General features: G+C 49.5%; 1 protein-coding gene across 4 annotated transcripts in view; it reads left to right on the top strand.

Moving 5' to 3' along the window:
* Positions 1 to 24,087, top strand: part of LOC119976243 (leucine-rich repeat-containing protein 31-like) — a 142,771-nt gene that overhangs the window by 61,911 nt on the left and 56,773 nt on the right. For 3 of the 4 annotated variants that reach the window (XM_038816596.1, XM_038816593.1, XM_038816594.1), the window contains exons 7-9: positions 7,485 to 7,652; positions 12,826 to 12,990; positions 19,873 to 20,040. In XM_038816596.1, coding sequence (XP_038672524.1) covers positions 7,485 to 7,652; positions 12,826 to 12,990; positions 19,873 to 20,040 — 501 coding nt within the window. The remainder of the gene's footprint in view (positions 1 to 7,484; positions 7,653 to 12,825; positions 12,991 to 19,872; positions 20,041 to 24,087) is intronic. The other variant, XM_038816595.1, reaches the window with a different exon arrangement.

Here is a 24,087-nt window from a genome sequence, read left to right as displayed (position 1 = left end):
GATTTAGATGTTTCTGTAAGAACAGAGAAGATGGTAAAAGAGGGGGGGGTGTGGCATTGTTAATCAAGGAAAGTATTACGGCGGTAGAAAGGACGCTTGAGGACACGTCTACTGAGGCAGTATGGGCCGAGGTTAGGAACAGTCGAGGAGAGGTCACCCTGTTGGGAGTTGTCTATAGACCTCCGAATAGTCCCAGAGATGTAGAGGAAAGGATTGCAAAGATGATTCTTGACAGGAGCGAGAGTAACAGGGTAGTTGTTATGGGGGACTTTAACTTTCCAAATATTGACTGGAAATACTATAGTTCGAGTACTATAGATGGGTCAGTTTTTGTGCAGTGTGTGCAGGAGGGTTTTCTGACACAGTATGTAGACAGGCCAACAAGGGGCGAGGCCACATTGGATTTGGTACTGGGTAATGAACCCGGCCAGGTGTTAGATTTAGATGTAGGTGAGCACTTTGGTGATAGTGATCACAACTCGGTTATGTTTACTTTAGCAATGGGCAGGGATAGGTATATACCGCAAGGCAAGAATTATAGCTGGGGGAAAGGCAATTATGATGCTATTCGGCAAGATTTAGGAGGTATAGGATGGGGAAGGAAACTGCAGGGGATGGGTACAATCGAAATGTGGAGCTTTTTCAAGGAACAGCTACTGCGTGTCCTTGATAAGTATGTACCTGTCAGGCAGGGAGGAAGTTGTCGAGCAAGGGAGCCGTGGTTTACTAAGGAAGTTGAAGCACTTGTCAAGAGGAAGAAGAAGGCTTATGTTAGGATGAGACATGAAGGCTCAGTTAGGGCACTTGAGAGTTACAAGTTAGCCAGGAAGGACCTAAAGGGAGAGTTAAGAAGAGCGAGGAGAGGACACGAAAAGTCGTTGGCGGATAGGATCAAGGAAAACCCTAAGGCTTTCTATAGGTATATCAGGAACAAAAGAATGACTCGAGTAAGATTAGGGCCAATCAAGGATAGTAGTGGAAAGTTGTGTGTGGAATCAGAGGAGATAGGGGAAGCATTAAATGGATATTTTTCGTCAGTGTTTACACTGGAGAAAGACAATGTTGTCGAGGAGAACACTCAGGTTCAGTCGACCAGGCTAGATGGAATTGAGGTTCAAAAGGAGGAGGTGTTAGCAATTTTAGAAAATGTCAAAATAGACAAGTCCCCTGGGCCAGATGGGATTTATCCTAGGATTCTCTGGGAAGCCAGGGAGGAGATTGCTGAGCCTTTGTCCTTGATCTTTATGTCGTCTTTGTCGACAGGAATAGTGCCGGAAGACTGGAGGATAGCAAATGTTGTCCCCTTGTTCAAGAAGGGGAGTAGAGACAACCCTGGTAATTATAGACCTGTGAGCCTTACTTCGGTTGTGGGTAAAATGTTGGAAAAGGTTATAAGAGATAGGGTTTATAATCATCTTGAAAAGAACAAGTTGATTAGCGATACTCAACACGGTTTTGTGAAGGGTAGGTCATGTCTCACAAACCTTATTGAGTTTTTTGAGAAGGTGACCAAACAGGTGGATCAGGGTAAAGCTGTTGATGTGGTGTATATGGATTTCAGTAAGGCGTTTGATAAGGTTCCCCACGGTAGGCTATTGCAGAAAATAAGGAAGTATGGAATTGAAGGTGATTTAGCGGTTTGGATCAGTAATTGGCTAGCTGAAAGAAGACAGAGGGTGGTGGTTGATGGCAAATGTTCATCCTGGAGTTCAGTTACTAGTGGTGTACCGCAAGGATCTGTTTTGGGGCCACTGCTGTTTGTAATTTTTATAAATGACCTGGAAGAGGGTGTAGAAGGATGGGTTAGTAAATTTGCAGATGACACGAAGGTCGGTGGAGTTGTGGATAGTGCTGAAGGATGTTATAGGATACAGAGGGACATAGATAAGCTGCAGAGCTGGGCTGAGAGGTGGCAGATGGAGTTTAATGCGGAAAAGTGAGAGGTGGTTCACTTTGGAAGGAGTAACAGGAATGCAGAGTACTGGGCTAATGGCAAGATTCTTGGTAGTGTAGATGAACAGAGAGATCTCGGCATCCAGGTACATAAATCCCTGAAAGTTGCCACCCAGGTTAATAGGGCTGTTAAGAAGGCATATGGTGTGCTAGCCTTTATAAGCAGGGGGATTGAGTTTCGGAACCACAAGGTCATGCTGCAGCTGTACATAACTCTGGTGCGGCCACACCTGGAGTACTGCGTGCAGTTCTGGTCACCACATTATAGGAAGGATGTGGTAGCTTTGGAAAGGGTTCAGAGGAGATTTACTAGGATGTTGCCTGGTATGGAGGGAAGGTCTTACGAGGAAAGGCTCAGGGAATTGAAGTTGTTTTCGTTAGAGAGGAGAAGGCTGAGAGGTGACTTAATAGAGACATATAAGATAGTCAGAGGGTTAGATAGGGTGGACAGTGAGAGTCTTTTTCCTCGGATGGTGATGACCAATACGAGGGGACATAGCTTTAAATTGAGGGGTGAGAGATATAGGACAGATGTCAGAGGCAGTTTCTTTACTCAGAGAGTAGTAGGGGTGTGGAACGCCCTGCCTGCAATAGTAGTAGACTCGCCAACTTTAAGGGTATTTAAGTGGTCACTGGATAGACATATGGATGAAAATGGAATAGTGTAGGTCAGATAGGCTTCAGATGGTTTCACAGGTCGGCGCAACATCGAGGGCCGAAGGGCCCGTACTGCGCTGTAGTGTTCTATGTTCTATGTTCTATCGAGGTTATTAATGTACAAAGCAAATAGCAATAACACCGATCCCGGTGCTATTCCTGTGCATCCAGCACCGATCCCGTCCAGCACCGATCCCGGTGCTATTCCTGTGCATCCAGCACCGATCCCGTCCAGCACCGATCCCGGTGCTATTCCTGTGGACACCGGCATCCAGCACCAATCCCGTCCAGCACCGATCCCGGTGCTATTCCTGTGGACACCGGCATCCAGCACCGATCCCATCCAGCACCGATCCCGGTGCTATTCCTGTGGACACCGGCATCCAGCACCGATCCCGGTGGTATTCCTGTGCATCCAGCACCGATCCCGGTGCTATTCCTGTGGACACCGGCATCCAGCACCGATCCCATCTAGCACCGATCCCGGTGGTATTCCTGTGCATCCAGCACCGATCCCGGTGCTATTCCTGTGGACACCGGCATCCAGCACCGATCCCATCCAGCACCGATCCCGGTGCTATTCCTGTGCATCCAGCACCGATCCCATCCAGCACCGATCCCGGTGCTATTCCTGTGGACACCGGCATCCAGCACCGATCCCGGTGATATTCCTGTGGACACCGGCATCCAGCACCGATCCCATCCAGCACCGATCCCGGTGCTATTCCTGTGGACACCGGCATCCAGCACCGATCCCGGTGATATTCCTGTGGACACCGGCATCCAGCACCGATCCCATCCAGCACCGATCCCGGTGCTATTCCTGTGGACACCGGCATCCAGCACCGATCCCGGTGATATTCCTGTGGACACCGGCATCCAGCACCGATCCCGGTGATATTCCTTTGCACACAGGCTTCCAGTCGAAAAACAACCTTTGACCATCAGCCTCTACCTCCTGCCACTCGGCCAATTTTAAGTCCAATGTGCTAAATTGCCCTGGATCTCCTATGTGGGTCCTCATCTTCACACCTAGGCCGGAATTCTCCCCTATCCGGTGGGGCGGGGGGTCCCGGCGTGTCGGAGTAGCGTGAACCACTCCGGCGTTGGGCCGCCCCAAAGGTGCGGACGTCTCTGCACCTTTAGGGTCCAGGCCCTCACCTTGAGGGGCTAGGCCCGCGCCGGAGTTGTTCCCACTCCGCTGGCTGGCGTGAACGGCCTTTGGCACCATGCCAGCCGGGGCCGATAGGACTTCGCCGGCTGGCGTAAGTCCGTGCATGTGCCGGAGCGTCAGCGGCTGCTGAGGTCATACCGGCGCATGCGCAGGGGAGGGGCCTCTTCTGCCTCCGCCATGGTGAAGACCATGAAGAAGGCAGAAGGAAAAGAGTGTCCCCACGGCACAGGTCGCCCGCCGATCGGTGGGCCCCGATCGCGGGCCAGGCTACCGTGGGGGCACCCCCCGGGGTCAGATCGCCCCGTGCCCCCCCCCAGGACCCCGGTGCCCGCCCGCGCCGGTCAGGTAGGTGGTTTAATCCATGCTGGCGGGAGAGGCCTGTCAGCGGCGGGACTGGAGAATCGCCACGGGGGGCCCGCCGACCAGAGTGGCGCGATTCCCACCACCGCCGAATCTCGGGGGGTGGAGAATTGGGGACACGGCGGGGGCGGGATTGACACCGGCCCCGGGCAATTCTCTGACCCCCCCCCCCCACCCCCCCCAAGTCACTTCCTCGGAAAATTCAATTCCATTTGTTAGGCTTGACGCTCTGATGATGCCATACTGACTATCCTTTATTAATCCTCGCTTCTCTCAAGTGGAGATTAATGCGGTAACTCAGAATTTCTTCCAATAGTTTCTCTACCACTGATGTTAGACTCACTGACCTGTAATTTCTGTTTTTTTCCTTACTTTACTTCTTGAATAATGGCACCACATTCATTGTCCTCCAGCCCTCTGGCATCTCTCCTGTGGCCAGAGAGGATTTGAAAATTCCCCCCTCCCTGCTTTCTGTCCAGCACAGTAGCACACGTGGCTAGCACTGTGGTTTCACAGCGCCAGGGTCCCAGGTTCGATTCCCTTCTGGGTCACTGTCTGCACGTTCTCCCCGTGTCTGCGTGGGTTTCCTCCGGGTGCTCCGGTTTGCTTCCACAGTCCAAAGACGTGCAGGTTAGGTGGATTGGCCATGATAAATTGCCCTTAGTGTCCAAATAAAAAAGTTAAGAGGGGTTATTGGGTTATGTACCTACATTATCCTTATCTATCGTGAACACCAATGCAAAATATTAATTAAAAATCACTCCGGCATCTTTCAACTCCACATTGGTTACCCCATTGGCCTGAATATAATTATAAAACACATTGGGATTTTCCTTTATTTTGCCTGACCGTGTTTTTCACGCCCCCTCTTCGCTCTCCTAATTTATTTTTTAAACAACGCCCTGCACTTTCTATACTGTTCCAGACATCTGTTGTTTTGAGGCCCTTGAATTTGCCATAAGCCTCTTTTTTACTCATCCAATAGAGGATTGGTTAGTTAATAGAAAGCAAAGAGTGGGGATTAATGGGTGTTTCTCTGGTTGGCAATCAGTAGCTAGTGGTGTCCCTCAGGGATCCGTGTTGGGCCAACAATTGTTCACAATTTACATAGATGATTTGGAGTTGGGGACCAAGGGCAATGTGTCCAAGTTTGCAGATGACACTAAGATGAGTGGTAAAGCGAAAAGTGCAGAGGATACTGAAAATCTGCAGAGGGATTTGGATAGGTTAAGTGAATGGGCTAGGGTCTGGCAGATGGAATACAATGTTGACCAATGTGAGGTTATCCATTTTGGAAGGAATAACAGCAAACGGGATTATTATTTAAACGATAAAATATTAAAGCATGCTGTGCAGAGAGACCTGGATGTGCTAGTGCATGAGTCACAGAAAGTTGGTTTACAGGTGCAACAGGTGATTAAGAAGGCAAATGGAATTTTGTCCTTCATTGCTAGAGGGATGGAGTTTAAGACTAGGGAGGTTATGTTGCAATTGTATAAGGTGTTAGTGCGGCCACACCTGGAGTATTGTGTTCAGTTTTGGTCTCCTTACTTGAGAAAGGACGTACTGGCGCTGGAGGGTGTGCAGAGGAGATTCACTAGGTTAATCCCAGAGCTGAAGGGGTTGGATTATGAGGAGAGGTTGCGTAGACTGGGACTGTACTCGTTGGAATTTAGAAGGATGAGGGGGGATCTTATAGAAACATTTAAAATTATGAAGGGAATAGATAGGATAGATGTGGGCAGGTTGTTCCCACTGGTGGGTGAGAGCAGAACTAGGGGGCATAGCCTCAAAATAAGGGGAAGTAGATTTAGGACTGAGTTTAGGAGGAACTTCTTCACCCAAAGGGTTGTGAATCTATGGAATTTCTTGCCCAGTGAAGCAGTTGAGGCTCCTTCATTAAATGTTTTTAAGGTAAAGATAGATAGTTTTTTGAAGAATAAAGAGATTAAGGATTATGGTGTTCGGGCCGGAAAGTGGAGCTGAGTCCACAAAAGATCAGCCATGATCTCAATGAATGGCGGAGCAGGCTCGAGGGGCCAGATGGCCGACTCCTCCTAGTTCTTGTGTTCTAATCCACCTTTGGGATCCAGGGTTCTTGTTAGTCGCACCCTTTACATTTTTATATATATATATGTATATATATATATATATATGTATATAATCGCTTCATGTCACGAGTAGGCTTCAATGAAGTTACTGTGAAAAGCCCCTAGTGGCCACATTCCGGCACCAGTTTGGGGAGGCTGTATGGCCTCATTCTGCATTACAAGCCAGCTGTTTAGCCCACTGTGCTAAACCAGCCCCTAGGAACAGCCCATTTATGGGAACATGTTGGCCCTGTCCTCCCTCTATTTCCTGAGGTCCACTGCTCTGATGCGGATCTTCCTACCAGTAGCTGCTCCCAGTCTATTGTGGCCAGACCCTGACTTAACCTATTAAAATTGGACTTCCCCCCAATTCGGGAACCTTGGGTGCGATTCAGTTACTGGGTTGCGCCTGGCACAGTGGGTCAATCCCGCGAGAGCCCCAAATCTGCCTCCATGCCGGGAACAAAGCCTTGCACGAGTCACGGCACGATCTGGATCACCCCCTTGCTGGGCGCAGGGGTTAGTGTCCGGGCCTGTGAGCCCTTGGTAGTGCCTTTTGCCACATGTTTCACAACGTGGACCAGGCATTGTAGCACCTCCTGGGGTTGGGAGGTGGTCTCACAGGTCATTAGAGACCCTGGTTGCTCAGGGACAGGGCAGGGTAGTACACCAGTACTCCATCTGGCACATTGGCTGTGGCAAGGTGTTATTGTAAAACCCCGCATGGTTCAATAATGTTGTTTAGGGATGGAACATGGGAATTAGGAGCAGAAGTCAGCAATTCAGCCCTTCGAACCCGCTCAGTCATTCAATCAGATCATAGCTGGTCTCGTCCTGGTCTCAAATCCACCTCCCTATCTGTTCCTCATATCCCATTTTTTAATTGAGAAATATATCTATCTCCTTCTTGAAACTATTTAATGATTCAGATTCCACCGAACTATGCGGGCAGCGAATTCCACAAATTCACCACCCTCTGCGAGTAGTTCCTCCTCATCTCAGTTTTAAATCTACCGCCTCTCAACCTATATCCGTAACCTCTCGTTCTAGATTGCCTCCTTGACCTGATAATAAACTCAAACACTACTCTGCGATCTCATAATCCCGTGCAAAGAGATTGCAGAGCAGACGATTGGAGCCTCCAATTCCAAACTTCATCCATCATTGTCGGTTGGTTTAATTGGTGAATACATATACAAAGAACTGTCTTCTCCTTGTGTAATAACTTGTTTTTTCTTTCTTTTCTGAAGGAAAGTCATTGGCTGCAATAACAAGATTGGAATTTCTGGATCTCTCCATGAATAAAGATGTGGGAAGTGGTCTAGAAATCCTATTTCGGGAGTTGAAGCATGTCCCTCAGCTGCAAGTGTTAAAGTTGCACCTCTGTGGATTGACAAAGGTCGATATCTGTGGTTTAGGTAATTGCTCTAATGTGGCAATAAGGTAGAATCAACGTTTCCCTCACCTTCTGTGTCTTCCTCGCTGGAGAAAATAAATTCTAACATTTTGAGGGGCAAGTTGGCAATGATGGATTGAGAAAATAAAATGATTTGATGGGAGACAGGCAGTGTCCAATATTTGAATTTGGGGCAGCACGGTGGCCTAGTGGTTAGCACAACCGCCTCACGGCGCTGAGGTCCCAGGTTCGATCCCGGCTCTGGGTCACTGTCCGTGTGGAGTTTGCACATTCTCCCCGTGTCTGCGTGGGTTTCGCCCCCACAACCCAAAAATGTGCCGGGTAGGTGGGTTGGCCTGGCTAAATTGCCCCTTAATTGGAAAAAATAATTGGGTAATCTAAATTTATAAAAAAAATAATAATTTGAATTTGGATTTGTTTATTGTCATGTGTACCGGGGTGTTCTGCGTGCAGCTCAGACAGATCATTTTGTACATGAAAAGAAAATGCATTAGGAAAACATAAAATACAAAATGTAAATACATAGACACAGACATCGGGTGAAGCATACAGGGTGTAGTGTTAATGTGGTCAGTCAATAAGAGGGTCGTTTAGGAGTCTGGTAACAGTGGGGAAGAAGCTGTTTTTGAGTCTGTTCGTCCGTGTTCTCAAACTTCTGTATCTCCTGCCCGATGGAAGAAGTTGGAAAAGTGAGTAAGCCGGGTGGGAGGGGTCTTTGATTATGCTGCCCGCTTTCTCCTGGCAGCGGGAGGTGTAGACAATTGGTGGGGGGCAGGTTTGTGTGATCGACTGGGTTGTGTTCACGACTCTCTGTAGTTTTTTACGATCTTGGGCTGAGCAGTTGCAGGCTGCAAAGAAGCCAGATAGGATAGTTTCCATGGTGCATCTGTAAAAAGTTGGTAAGAGTCAATGTGGACATGCTGAATTTCTTTAGTTTCCTGAGGAAGTAAAGACGCTTTTGCGCTTTCTTGGTCATAGCATCGATGTAGGTGGACCGGGATAGATTTTTGATGATATGCACACCTAGGAATTTGAAGCTGTCAACCATCTCCACCTCGGCCCCGTTGATGCAGACAGGGGAGTGTATGCTACTTTCTTCCTGAAGTCAATGACCAACTCTTTAGTTTTGCTGGCATCGAGGGAGAGATTGTTGTCACTACACCACTCGACTAGGTTCTCTATCTCCCTCCTGTGTTCTGACTCGTCGTTGTTCGAGATCTGACCCACTATGGTCGTGTCATCAGCAAACTTGTAGATGGAGTTGGAGACACATTTTGCCACGTAGTCATGTGTGTACAGGGAGTATGTTGTGGGGCTTAAGTGCGCAGCCTTGAGGGGCCCCAGTATTGAGGACTATCGTGGAGGTGTTGTTGTTGTTTATTGTTACTGATTGTGGTTTGTGGGTCAGAAAGTTGAGGATCCAGTTACAGAGGGAGGAGGCAAGTCCCAGGTTTGAAATTTGGATAATCGTTTTTTCTTAAGGTATTCTGGAAGTGTGGAGTTGATGTGTCACATGACCAACCTCTCGAAGCACTTCATAATGATGGATGGCAAGGCTACAGGGTGGTAATTGTTGAGATACTTTGCCTGGTGGTTCTTTGGCATCGGTATGATGGTGATCTTCTTGAAGCAGGAGGAACCCTTGGAACGGAGTAGGGACAGCTTAAAGATGTCTGCGAACACATCTGCGAGTTGGTCCACGCGGGATCTAGGTTCACGACCAGGGACTCTGCCAGGACCTGTTTCTTTCCAAGGATTCATTTTCAGGAAGGCAGATCTGACTTTGCAAACTGTGATGGTGGGTATGGGTGTGTCCGGGGCTGCTGGGGCACTCGACAGCAGTTTGTTGGTTTCCTGCTCGAACCGAGCACAGAATTCATTGAGTTCATCAGGGAGGGGTGCGCTGCTGCTGGAGATACTGCTCGGCTTCGCTTTGTAGCCCATTATGTTGTTAAGCCTTGCCACAACCTACAAGAGTCTGTGACGTTGGTCTGTGACTCTAGCTTAGTCCGTTATTGTCTCTTGGCATCCCTGATTGCATCCCTGATTGCTGGAGGTCATATCTGGATTTCTTGTAATGGTCAAGGTCGCCTGTCTTGAACGCCTCAGACTTGTCCTTCAGCAGGGAGTCAATCTTCCGATTAAACCATGGTTTCCAGTTGGGGAACGTACAAACTATCTTCGTTGACATGCAATCTTCTACACACTTACTGATGAAATCTGTGACGGTGGGGGCATGTCCGTCTAGGTTGGTCGCTGAGGTCTTGAATATGGGAAAGTCCTCTGTCTCTAAGCAGTCACGTAGGAGTTCTTCTGTTTCCTCAGACCAGCACTGCACGACCCGCTTAAGTTTCTGCTTGTATACCGGGAGAAGGAGCACCGTCTTATGGTCCAATTTTCCGAAGTGCGGTCGGGGGATGGATTTGTAGCGCTCTTGATGTTTGTGTAGTAATGGTCAAGGATGTTGGGCCCCTGGTGGAACAGCAGAAGTGTTGGTGGAAATTTGGCAGTATTCACTTGAGGTTGGCCTGGTTTAAGTTCCCAGCCACAATGAACAAGTCCTCTAGATATTCTGCATCACTGTTATTTATTGCGGTGTGCAATTCATCAAGCACCTTCTTCACTTCCGCCTGGGCTGGAATGTAGACCACTGTGATAACGGCAGAAGCGGTCTCTTGTGGAAGATAGTATGGGTGGCACTTCATGGTCAGGTATTCCAGGTCCAGGGAGCAGTAGGTTGCCAGAGTCACCTCATCCGAGGAGGAGTTGATGAGGAGGCAAACCCCTCCACCCTTTGCTTTGCCTGATGACGTGGTGCGGTCCATCCGGTGTATTGAGTAGCCATCAGGTTGTATGGCACAGTCCGGTGAGGCAGGGATGAGCCAAGTCTCTGTGAAACAGCACACAGCAGTCTCTTACTTCCCTCTGAGAGGTAAGTCTGGCATTAAGTTCGGCCAACTTGTATTCAATCACTTGGACGTTTGCCAGGAGTATGCTGGGGAAAGAAGATTTGAAACCGTGTTGCTTCAGTCTCGGTCAGCGGCTGCGGCTGGATGGTCCTGGTATCCAAATGGAGAAGTCTGACCTTGTGGAATGTAAGTGGTTGCACCTGGCCATCCACAATATCCTCCACTTTGCCAGCAACAGCCCGAGTTGACGGTCCATGGGTCCCACAGCCCAGAGCAGACCATAGAGAGAGGCTTATCATGGAACGGTCCTCACTGGAACGATGGAGGTTGAAGGGCGACCTGATAGAGGTCGACAATATTATGAGGGGCATGGACAGAGTAAATAGTCAGAAGATTTTTCCCAGGATGGAAGATGAGGGGGCATAGGTTTAAGGTGTGAAGGGCAAAGTTTAGAGGAGATGTGCGAGGGAAGTTTTTTTACACACAGGGTAGTGGGTGCCTGGAACTCGCTGCCGGAGGAGGTGGTGGAAGCAGGGACGATAGTGACATTTAAGGGACGTCTTGACAAATACATGAATAGGATGGGAATAGAGGGATACGGACCCAGGGAGTGTAGAAGATTTTAGTTTAGACGGGCAGCATGGTCGGCACGGGCTTGGAGGGCCGAAGGGCCTGTTCCTGTGCTGGACTTTTCTTTGTTCTTACAGCTGTGAAGCTTGTTCTAGATTGTCCCACAAGGGGGAATATTTGGTCTACGTTTACTTTATCAATCCCTTTTAGTATTTTATACACCTCAATCAGATCCCCTCTCATCCTTCTAAACTCCAGCGAGTATAACCCCAAACTGTTTAATCTCTCCTCAGACGCCAACCCTTTCCTCCCCGGAATCAATCTGGTGAACCTCCTGTGAACTGCCTCCAATGCCACCACATCCTTCCGAAGGAGACCAAAACTGGACACAATGCTCCAGATGTGGTCTCACCATCACCCTATAATAATAATAATCGGTTATTGTCACAAGTAGGCTTCAATGAAGTTACTGTGAAAAGCCCCTAGTCGCCACATTCTGGTTCCTGTTTGGGGAGGCTGGTACAGGAATTGAAACCCTGCTGCTGGCCTTGTTCTGCAGTACAAGCCAGCTGTTTAGCCCACTGTGCTAAACCAGCTCCTATTATACAATTGTAACAACACTTCTCTACTTTTATGCTCCAGTGCTTTGCAAGAAACGCTAAAATCCCATTTGCCTTTTTAATGACATGCTGTACCTGAATACCGCCTTCCTGTGATTCATGAACAAAGACACCCAGATCCCTCTGCACAGACTCATTTTGAATCTGCTTTCCATTAGTCATTAGACCCGACTATCTGCCCCTCTTCCACGGCTACATTTGTGTCTGGCTTTCCATGAAGAGGGAGCGCACAGAACCTACTGGAATGCTGGACCCTTGCACCACCAGTGGACATCAGAGGGGCTAGGAGTTCATCATTAGCCCCAGAGTGTAATTTTATTTTAATAAGTCTGCTTCAAAGTTTTGTTTTTATCACTGTGCCAGCCACTTTCCCAGATGATGAACTAATTCATTAGACAGCAGCGGTTCAAGAAGGCAGCTGACTGCCACCTCGATGGTAATTAAGGATGGGCAACTTGCATATCCAGGATGTCCCAATCGCGGGATATTTTTCAAAAGCAGTTTACAGAATTTACCGTGCAGAAGGTGGCCATTCGGCCCATCTTTCTACACTGGCTCTTGGAAAGAGCACCCTACTTAAGCCCACACCTTCCCGTAACCCAGTAACCCCACCTAACCTTTTTTGGTCACTAAGGGCAATTTAGCATGGCCAAACCACCTAACCCGCACATCTTTGGACTGTGGGAGGAAACCGGAACACCCGGAGGAAACCCACGCAGACACAGGGAGGATGTGCAGACGCCACTCAGACAGTGACCCAGCGGGGAATCGAACCTGGGACCCTGGCGCTGTGAAGCCACAGAGCTAACCACTGTGCTGTCCAGTTAGTTATTTGAATTTCAAAAGAGCACAAAGAGACACTGCCGAACACTAGCGGTGGGTTGTAGACGTAGGAACTATATGTAGTGTATTTAGTGTTTCACTTTGTGAATAAAGGTAAAACAGTAAAGATGACTTCAGGTCTTCACCTTCACCAGTGGAGCATAAGAGGTTTAGCATCTTTTCCGATTTATCCAACGAATCTCGAGGTGTCCTCAATACATTTTTAAAAAAAACTTTGTTTTGACATCTTCAGGTGATACCCTGGAACATGTACCTGGGATGAAGAAATTGGTTCTCTCCTGCAATGACATTGGAGGTGGTTTCAAGGAGACAACGGTCCATTTATTGAACTTTAAACAACTCCAAGTGTTTGATGTTCATCAGTGTTCACTGACTGAAGATGATGTTTGTGCTCTGAGTGAGTAAAATTCAAATTCAAGCATTCTGTTATTATTCTTAACCCGTGAGAAACTCAACACGTCTTTGAGAGTAACGTGTTCGGGGGAGTGAGAATTTGTGTTCATCAAGAAAGTTAGTGCCAGAAAATGGAACATCTTGCAATTTAATTAGCAAGGTCTGCATTGCTGACCCAGGGGTGGACTGTTGCACTTTTCATTGCAGAAATTGTCCTCACTGTATTTTAACATGCCACTTTTTTCAATTTCCCCTTATTTTCCTTCTGCTGGGTTGGCTTTTGTGGACAAGGATTGAGATTAAATTTGTCTACATCACCATGAATCCATTGGGCTAGAAACATACAGTGCAGAAGGAGGTCATTCGGCCCATTGAGTCTGCACCGACCCACTTAAGCCCTCGCTTCCACCCTATCCCCGTAACCCAATAGCCCCTTCTAACCTTTTTGGACACTAAAGGCAATTTAGCATGGCCAATCCACCTCGCCACACTTGTGGGAGGAAACCGGAACACCCAGACGAAATCCACGCAGACAGGGGGAGATTGTGCGGAGTCTGCACAGACAGTGACCCAGCGGGGAATTGAACCTGGGACCCTGGCGCTGTGAAGCCACAGTGCTAACCACGTGTGCTACCGAGCTGACAGAAAGGCTCTCCCAGTGTCTGGCCCCTAAATTGAGAGAACAATTAAGTACAGTAACTATGAAATTAATTCCTAATGGTTCCATGTGCGTTTAATTCAAGGTAAATGATCCATTTAGAAAGAATTATGCTAATATTCTGACCAATCCAACTGTTAAGACTATGGCAGATATTCAGAGCTGACCAAACCATCTTACAGAGAGGAACTCGTCTTTCAGACCGTAGCTAGGAACAGGGAAACAGACTAATGTCAGCAGCAAGAACAATAGGAACACTTTAGGGATTTAAAAAATTCTAGATAAATGGTTTAGTAACAAGAAAAGAAAACAAAGTACACAACTTTACAGTTGCACGGTTAAAATGAGTCTTTATCGGATTTATACCTGTTTGGAAATTTGGTTTTCTCCTGCAATGATATTGGAGATGGCTTCAAGAAGCCAGAAGTCCATTTACTATTTAGTTTTATCGGATTAATACCCGTTTGGAAACAAATTTACTCATCAGTAATAGACAGCATGGTTTTGTGAAGGGGAGGTCATGCCTCACTAACTTGATCAAGTTTTTTGAGGAGATGACAAAGATGATTGATGAGGGGAGGGCGGTGGATGTTGTTTATATGGACTTCAGTAAAGCCTTTGACAAGGTGCCTCATGGCAGACTGGTAGAAAAGGTGAAGTCACACGGGATCAGAAGTGAGGTGGCAAGATGGATACAGAACTGGCTCGGTCACAGAAGGCAGAGGGTAGCAGTAGAAGGGTGTTTTTCTGAATGGAAGGTTGTGACTAGTGGTGTTCCACAGGGATCGGTGCTGGGGTCTCTGTTGTTTGTGGTGTACATAAACGATTTGGAGGAAATTGTAGCCGGCCTGATTAGTAACTTCACGATGACACCAAGGTTGGTGGAGTGGCAGATAGAGTTGAGGATTGTCAGAACATACAGCAGAATATAGATAGGTTGGAGACTTGGGCAGAGAAATAGCAAATGGAATTTAATCTGGACAAATGTAAGGTAATGCATTTTGTTAGATCTCACATAGAGGGGAAATATACCGTAAATGGCAAAACTCTTTGGAATATAGAAAGTCAGAGAGATCTGGGCATGCAGGTCAACAGATCTTTGAAAGTGGCAACACAAGTGGACAAGGTAGTCAGGAAAGCATACGGAATGCTTGCCTTCATTGGACAGGGCATTGAGTATAAAAACTGGCAAGTCAAGCTACAGTTGTATAGAACCTTGGTAAGGCCGCATTTGGAATATTGCGCACAATTCTGGTTTCCGCACTACCAGAAGGATGTGGAGGCTTTGGAGAGGGTGCAGAGGAGGTTTACCAGGATGTTGCCTGGTCTGGAGGGTGTTAGCTATGTGGAGAGGCTGAATTGACACGTACTGTTCTCATTAGAACGATGGAGGTTGTATCCTCTGACAATCCTCGGCACGATCAGCAACTCCACCAATCTTAGTAGCATCCACAAACGTACGAATCAGACCACCCACAATTTCCTCCAGATCATTTGTATATACTACACCAACAGAGGTCCCAGCACTGATCCCTGCGGAACAGCACTAGCTACAGATCTCCATTCAGAAAAACACCCTTCCCCCACTACTGGGGCAGCAAGGTAGCATGGTGGTTAGCATAAATGCTTCACAGCTCCAGGGTCCAAGGTTCGATTCCCGGCTGGGTCACTGTCTGTGCGGAGTCTGCACGTCCTCCCCGTGTGTGCGTGGGTTTCCTCCGGGTGCTCCGGTTTCCTCCCATAGTCCAAAGATGTGCGGGTTAGGTGGATTGGCCATGCTAAATTGCCCATAGTGTCCTAAAAAGTAAGGTTAAGGGGGGGGTTGTTGGGTTACGGGTATAGGGTGGATACGTGGGTTTGAGTAGGGTGATCATTGCGTGGTACAACATCGAGGGCCGAAGGGCCTGTTCTGTGCTGTACTGTTTTATCTTCTGTCTATACTCTCTGCCTTCTATAACCAGACCAGTTCTGTATCCATCTGGCCAGCCCACCCCAAATCTCATGTAATTTTAGTTTTTGTACCAGTCTGCCATGTGAACCTTGTCAAACGCCTCTAGGGGCTGCTTTAGCACAGTGGGCTAAACAGCTGGCTTGTAATGCAGAACAAGGCCAGCAGTGCGGGTCACATTCCCGTACCGGCCTCCCCGAACAGATGCCGGAATGTGGTGACTAGGGGCTTTTCATAGTAACTTCATTGAAACCTAACTGTGACAATAAGTGGTTATTATTATTAAAGTCCATATAAACTACATCCACAGCCTTTCCCCCATCAATTTTCTTTGTCACCTCTTCAAAAAACTCAATTAAGTTGGTGAGACATGATCTTCCCCCGACAAAACCATGCTGTCCCTCAGTATCTTTTCCAAAAGCTTCCCCACCACTGATCTCAGGCTCACCAGCCTATAATTTGCTGGATTATCGCCGCTTCCTTTCTTAAACAAGGGAACAACATTGGCTATTCTCCGGTCCTCTGGAATCTTGCCTGTGGCCAAAGAGGATATGAAAATATCTGTTAAGGCCCCAGCTATTTCTCTCCTTGCCTCTCGCTGAAACCTGGGATAGATCCCATCGAGCCCCGGGGACTTGTCTACCTTAATTGGTTAGCACTGTTGCTTCACAGTGCCAGGGCCCCGGGTTTGATTCCCGCTTGGGTCACTGTCTGTGTGGAGTCTGCACGTTCTCCCCATGTCTGTGTAGGTTTCCTCCGGGTGCTCCGGTTTCCTCCCACAGTCCTGAAAGACGTGCTGTTCGGTAATTTGGACATTCTGAATTCTCCCTCAGTATACCTGAACAGGCACCGGAGTGTGGCGACTAGGGGATTTAAGCCTACTTGTGACACTAATAAAGATTATTATTATTATTATTATTATTAATGCCATTTAGGATTGCAATACTTCCTCCTTTGATATATTGACATTCTCAAGAGCGTTCACACACCTATCCCTGACCTCAACATCCGTCATATCCTTCTCCCTGGTGAATACCGATACAAAGTACTCATTCAGAATTTCACCATGTTGCTGAAGACATTTCATGGCCCCTTTTAGCCCTCCTAATTCCACGTTTAACTTCTTTCCTACTTTCACTGTATTCCTCAAGGACTTTGTCAGCTTTTAGATGTCTAGACCTATTGTATGCTTCCTTTTTCCTTTTGACGAAGTTCACAATTTCCCTTGTAATCCATTGTTCCCGAAGCCTGCCATTTCTATCCAGGCGGGTGCCTGGAACTCGCTGCCGGAGGAAGTGCTGGAGCAGCACATTAGCAACATTTAAGAGGCATCTGGATGGGTCCATGAATAGGGAGGAAATAGAGGAATGCAGACCGAGTAAGGGCAGGAGGTTTTTTAATTAGGGCATCATGATCAGCACAGGCTTGGAGGGCTGAAGGGCCTGTTCCTGTGCTGTACTTTTCTTTGTTCTAATAAGAGAAAAGTTAAAATTGCCCATCACAGCTACCCTGCTTTTTCACACCTTTTCAGTATCTGACTACACAACTGCTCCTCTGTCTCCTGCGGGCTGTTGGGAGGCCGATAGTACACTCCCAACATTGTGATTTCACCCTTCTTATTCCTCAGCTCCACCCATAATGCCTCACTACAAGCTCCCTCCAATGTATCCTCCCTCAACACAACTGTGATCTGCTCCCCAATCAGCAATGCCACTCCCCCACCTCTTTTGTTTCCCCTTCTGTCCCGTATAAAGCACCGATATCCCAGAATGTTAAGCTGCTTGTCCTGTCCGTCCTTTAACCATTTCTCTGTAATTGCAATTACATCATAGTTCCATGCAGTAATCCAGGCTCTCAGTTTGTCTGTCTAACCTGTTATATTTCTTGCATTGAAGCAAACGCACTCCAGACCTACACTTCCTGAACCCTGCGGCTCTTACTCTGCGGCTCTTACTCTGCAGCTCCCTCTGCGGCTTACTCTGCGGATCTTACTCTGCGGCTCTTACTCTGCGGCTTCCCTCTGCGGCTCTTACTCTGCGGCTCTTACTCTGCGGCTCTTACTCTGCGGCTTCCCTCTGCGGCTCTTACTCTGCGGCTCTTACTCTGCGGCTCTTACTCTGCGGCTCTTACTCTCCGGCTCTTACTCTGCGGCTCTTACTCTGCGGCTCTTACTCTGCGGCTTACTCTGCGGCTCTTACTCTGCAGCTCCCTCTGCGGCTCTTACTCTGCGGCTCTTATTCTGCAGCTCCCACTCTGCGGCTCTTACTCTGCAGCTCCCTCTGCGGCTCTTACTCTGCGGCTCTTACTCTGCGGCTCTTACTCTGCGGCTTCCCTCTGCGGCTCTTACTCTGCGGCTCTTACTCTGCGGCTCTTACTCTGCGGCTCTTACTCTGCGGCTCTTACTCTGCGGCTCTTACTCTGCGGCTCTTACTCTGCGGCTCTTACTCTGCGGCTCTTACTCTGCGGCTCTTACTCTGCGGCTTACTCTGCGGCTCTTACTCTGCCGCTCCCTCTGCGGCTCTTACTCTGCGGCTCTTATTCTGCAGCTCCCACTCTGCGGCTCTTACTCTGCGGCTCTTACTCTGCGGCTCTTACTCTGCGGCTCTTACTCTGCAGCTCCCTCTGCGGCTCTTACTCTGCGGCTCTTACTCTGCGGCTCCCTCTGCGGCTCTTACTCTGCAGCTCCCTCTGCGGCTCTTACTCTGCGGCTCTTACTCTGCGGCTCTTACTCTGCGGCTCTTACTCTGCGGCTCTTACTCTGCGGCTCTTACTCTGCGGCTCTTACTCTGCAGCTCCCTCTGCGGCTCTTACTCTGCGGCTCTTACTCTGCGGCTCTTACTCTGCGGCTCTTACTCTGCGGCTCTTACTCTGCGGCTCTTACTCTGCAGCTCCCTCTGCGGCTCTTACTCTGCGGCTCTTACTCTGCGGCTCTTACTCTGCAGCTCCCTCTGCGGCTCTTACTCTGCGGCTCTTACTCTGCGGCTCTTACTCTGCGGCTCTTACTCTGCGGCTCTTACTCTGCGGCTCTTACTCTGCGGCTTCCCTCTGCGGCTCTTACTCTGCGGCTTCCCTCTGCGGCTCTTACCCTGCGGCTCTTACTCTGCAGCTCCCTCTGCGGCTCTTACTCTGCAGCGTCCCTCTGCCTGATCTTACTCTGCGCTATGCTTATCTCAGTCTCACTTTTTCCCCCAGTCTCTACACTTACTGGCCTGATGTTCCGAATTCCGGACCCCACCGCACCCCCCAAACCTCCCGCCCAGGATATTGGTGCCCCTCCAGTTCAGGTGCAACTCGCCCTCCTTGTACAAGTCCCACCTTCCCCAGAAGACATCCCAGTGATCCATATAGCTAAAGCCCTCCCTCCTACACCAGCTCTATGGCCATGTGTTCAACTGTACTATCTCCCTGTTCCGAGCCTCACTAGCACGTGGTACAATAATCGTGAGATTACTACCCTGGAGGTCCTGCTTTTTTGCTCCCGACCTAACTCCCTGAATTGTCTTTGCAGGACCTTTTCCCTCTTCCTGCAGTGTCATTAGTACCAAAATGGACAATGACATTTGTCTGTTTACCCTCCTGTTTCCGGATGCCCTGTAGCCGTTCAGAGACATCCAGGTCCCTGGCACCAGGGAGGAAACACACCAGCCCTGAGTCCCATTTGCGGCCACAGAAATGCCTGTCTGTGACCCCGACTATCGAGTCTCCTACTCCTATCAATCGCCTGGACTTAGCCCGACCCTGCTCTACAGCAGAACCAGTTGTGGTGCCACAGGCCTGGCTGCTGCTGTTTATACTACTGAGGCTATTCCCCCCCACCCCCCCCCCCCCAAACAGTATCCAAAATGGCATACCTGTGTGATAGGGGGACAGCCATAGGGGGCTCCTGCCTTTCCTGGCGGTCACCCATCTACCTGTCTGAACCGGTCCACTCCTTTCTTCCCTTAACTTGTCCAGGCAAATGGTCTTTATTAACCTTACCCCAGCTTAATTAAATAATTTAGAGGCACGCACACCAATATTTGAAAAATTCATTCCTACACCAATGAACATTTGGGATGGGGCAGTTGAATGATCTAAACAGAGAGAGCATGAAACTGGCCATAAACATCCAGAAGATACTGAGAATGGCAATTATACTTTCAGAGCTCAATTGAGCTGTAATTTGGAATATGGGAGAAACTTGTATTTAATGGATTTCCACCCGTTTGATAAACTTACGTTCCTGACATGATGAAGAAGCAGCTGTCGTTTAATGAAGCCATTGCTGTTTTTCCCTGCAGCCCAGATAATCCCCTTGCTCCCCAGTCTACAAGTGCTGAATTTAGCATTGAATAGGAATTTGGGAATGTCTGTGAGGCACCTGATTTCGCGACTCCGCTTCTTACCAAGATTAAGAAGCCTTATTGTCAACAACTGTAACCTAACCAAAGAATCGATTGTGGAATTAGGTAAGCAAATTGCTTTTTTTCATACAGGAAGTATCTAATCTTTCCTTCTTCTTTTCAAAAATTGGAGTTCTTATTTGGATCATAAAGTAAAATAATTGCCCTTGAGCTGAGGGGAAATGCCTGTTCAGGTAGGAATCTGCAGTAAAAGAGATTCTGTGTTTCTACGATGTTTGGGATCAGCTGAAGTTCACGGAAGGTAGAAGATGGCAGGATGGCCAAGAGCCCTTAAAATACGTAAGTCCAGGTATCAGAATCTAGGATCAAGTCTGCACTAGCTGACTGAAACAGCTTTCTACCTAATCCCTCTCCCTTGCCTTATCCCCATAACCTTGCACATTATTGATTTTCAGATAACTGTACCTCGGTTGCTCTGCCTCCAATCCCAGTAAGGTAGTTTGTTCCAGACTCCAACCACCCTCTGGGTGAAAACATTTTTCCTCATCATTTCTACTCCTTTTGCCTATTATTGTGAGTCGGTGTCCTCTTGTTCTTGATGCTGAAAGGACGTTTCTCTCTATTTACCCTGTCCATACCTCTCAGGATCCTGAACACCTCAATCATTTCTCCTCTCAGTCTTTTCTACAAGGAAAACTGTGCCAATCTCACCCATCTATCTTCATAGATATAGCTTTTTATCCCTGGAATCATTCTTGTGAATCTCCTCTGTACCCTGTTCAACGCCGTCACATCTTTCCTCAATATGTTGCCCAGAACTGGATGCAGTCTCCAGATGAGGCCTAACTAGTGTCTTAAACAAGTTCAACATGACCTCCTTCCTCTTGTACTCAGTGTCCCTATTGATACATCCTAGGATGCCATGTGCTTCATTTACCGCTCTCTCAACCTGCCCCGCTACCTTCAATGATTTATGTACAGATACACTGAGGTCCCTTCGTTCCTGCACCTCATTGAGAGTTTCCCCATTTATTTAATTCAATCTCTCCATATTCTCCCTACAAAGATGAATCACCTCACACCTCTCTGCATTGAACTTCATCTGCCACTTGTCTACCCAATCCACCAACATGTCTATGTCCTGTTGAAGTTCATGACCACCCTCATCACAATTGACGATGTTTCCAATCTTTGTATCATCTGCAAATTTGGAACTCATGCCCCAAACGCCACAGTCTGGGTCATTAATAAACATCAGGAAGAGCAAGAAACCCAACACTGAATCCTGGGGAAATCCACTAAAATCCTTCCTCCAATCTGAAAGCAACTATTTATCTTCTCTGTTGACAAGGGGAAGCCAGGCGATGTGGTATATTTGGACTTTCAGAAGGCGTTTGACAAAGTCCCGCATAAGAGATTATTGTGCAAGATTAAAGGACTTGGGATTGGTGAAAATGTATTGAGGTGGATAGAAAACTGGTTGGCAGAGAGGAAACAAAGAGTCGGGGTTAATGTCCTTTTCAAATTGGCAGGTGGTAACTAGTGGGGTACGGCAGGGATCGGTGCTGGGACCCCAGCTATTCACAATATATATAAATGATTTGGATGAGGGAACAAAATGTAACATCTCAAAGTTTGCAGACGATACCAAGTTTGGTGGGAGGGTGAATTGTGACGAGGATGCAGGGATCCTACAGCATGATCTGGACAGGTTGGGCGAGTGGGCAAACCAATGGCAGATGCAGTATCATTTGGATAAGTGTGAGGTTATTCACTTTGGAAGCAAAAACAGGAAGGCAGATTACTACCTGAATGGTTGTAAATTGGGAGAGGGGAGTGTGCAGCGGGACCTGGGTGTCCTTGTGCACCAGTCGCTGAAGGTAAGCATGCAGGGGCAGCAGGCGGTAAAGAAGGCTAATGGTAAGTTGGCCAATCCTGTCCCTCTTGTGGCCATGTTTCAGTTATGGCTATAACGTGTATAATGGGTATATGGCAGCACCATAGAATAGTGGTTAGCACTATGGCTTCACAGCACAGCACCTGCCGTGCTCCTGCCTGCCGTGTCTATCCAGCTCCCTGCCTGTTGTGTCTATCCAGCTCCCTGCCTGTCGTCTCTATCCAGCTCCCTGCCCTGCTCCTGCCTGCCGTATCTATTCAGCTCCCTGCCCTGCTCCTGCCTGCCGTGTCTATCCAGCTCCCTGCCTGCCGTGTCTATCCAGCTCCCTGCCCTGCTCCTGCCTGCCGTATCTATTCAGCTCCCTGCCCTGCTCCTGCCTGCTGTGTCTATCCAGCTCCCTGCCCTGCTCCTGCCTGCCGTGTCTATCCAGCTCCCTGCCTTGCTCCTGCCTGCCGTGTCTATCCAGCTCCCTGCCCTGCTCCTGCCTGCCGTGTCTATCCAGCTCCCTGCCCTGCTCCTGCCTGCCGTGTCTATCCAGCTCCCTGCCCTGCTCCTGCCTGCCGTGTCTATCCAGCTCCCTGCCCTGCTCCTGCCTGCTGTGTCTATCCAGCTCCCTGCCCTGCTCCTGCCTGCCGTATCTATCCAGCTCCCTGCCTGTCGTATCTATTCAGCTCCCTGCCCTGCTCCTGCCTGCCGTGTCTATCCAGCTCCCTGCCCTGCTCCTGCCTGCTGTGTCTATCCAGCTCCCTGCCCTGCTCCTGCCTGCCGTATCTATCCAGCTCCCTGCCAGTCGTATCTATTCAGCTCCCTGCCCTGCTCCTGCCTGTCGTATCTATTCAGCTCCCTGCCCTGCTCCTGCCTGCCGTGTCTATCCAGCTCCCTGCCATGCTCCTGCCTGCCGTGTCTATCCAGCTCCCTGCCCTGCTCCTGCCTGCCGTATCTATCCAGCTCCCTGCCCTGCTCCTGCCTGCTGTGTCTATCCAGCTCCCTGCCCTGCTCCTGCCTGCCGTATCTATCCAGCTCCCTGCCTGTCGTATCTATTCAGCTCCCTGCCCTGCTCCTGCCTGCCGTGTCTATCCAGCTCCCTGCCCTGCTCCTGCCTGCCGTATCTATCCAGCTCCCTGCCTGTCGTATCTATTCAGCTCCCTGCCCTGCTCCTGCCTGCCGTGTCTATCCAGTTCCCTGCCGTGCTCCTGCCTGCCGTGTCTATCCGGCTCCCTGCCTGCTCCTGCCTGCTGTGTCTATCCAGCTCCCTGCCTGCCGTGTCTATCCAGCTCCCTGCCCTGCTCCTGCCTGCCGTGTCTATCCAGCTCCCTGCCCTGCTCCTGCCTGCTGTGTCTATCCAGCTCCCTGCCCTGCTCCTGCCTGCCGTGTCTATCCAGCTCCCTGCCCTGCTCCTGCCGTGTCTATCCAGCTTCCTGCCCTGCTCCTGCCTGCCGTGTCTATCCAGCTCCCTGCCCTGCTCCTGCCTGCCGTGTCTATCCAGCTCCCTGCCCTGCTCCTGCCTGCCGTGTCTATCCAGCTCCCTGCCCTGCTCCTGCCTGCTGGTCTATCCAGCTCCCTGCCCTGCTCCTGCCTGCCGTGTCTATCCAGCTCCCTGCCCTGCTCCTGCCTGCCGTGTCTATCCAGATCCCTGCCCTGCCCCTGCCTGCCGTGTCTATCCAGCTCCCTGCCCTGCTCCTGCCTGCCGTGTCTATCCAGCTCCCTGCCCTGCTCCTGCCTGCCATGTCTATCCAGCTCCCTGCCCTGCTCCTGCCTGCTGTGTCTATCCAGCTCCCTGCCCTGCTCCTGCCTGCCGTGTCTATCCAGCTCCCTGCCCTGCTCCTGCCTGCCGTGTCTATCCAGCTACCTGCCCTGCTCCTGCCTGCTGTGTCTATCCAGCTCCCTGCCCTGCTCCTGCCTGCTGTGTCTATCCAGCTCCCTGCCCTGCTCCTGCCTGCCGTGTCTATCCAGCTCCCTGCCCTGCTCCTGCCTGCTGTGTCTATCCAGCGCCCTGCCCTGCTCCTGCCTGCCGTGTCTATCCAGCTCCCTGCCCTGCTCCTGCCTGCCGTGTCTATCTAGCTCCCTGCCCTGCTCCTGCCTGCCGTGTCTATCCAGCTCCCTGCCCTGCTCCTGCCTGCCGTGTCTATCCAGCTCCCTGCCCTGCTCCTGCCTGCTGTGTCTATCCAGCTCCCTGCCTGCCGTGTCTATCCAGCTCCCTGCCCTGCTCCTGCCTGCTGTGTCTATCCAGCTCCCTGCCCTGCTCCCTGCCTGCC

Source organism: Scyliorhinus canicula, chromosome 13, assembly GCF_902713615.1.
Source record: "Scyliorhinus canicula chromosome 13, sScyCan1.1, whole genome shotgun sequence".
NCBI lineage: Eukaryota > Metazoa > Chordata > Chondrichthyes > Carcharhiniformes > Scyliorhinidae > Scyliorhinus > Scyliorhinus canicula.
Note: the sequence above shows the minus strand (reverse complement) of the source record. Positions and strands in the feature narration are given on the sequence as shown.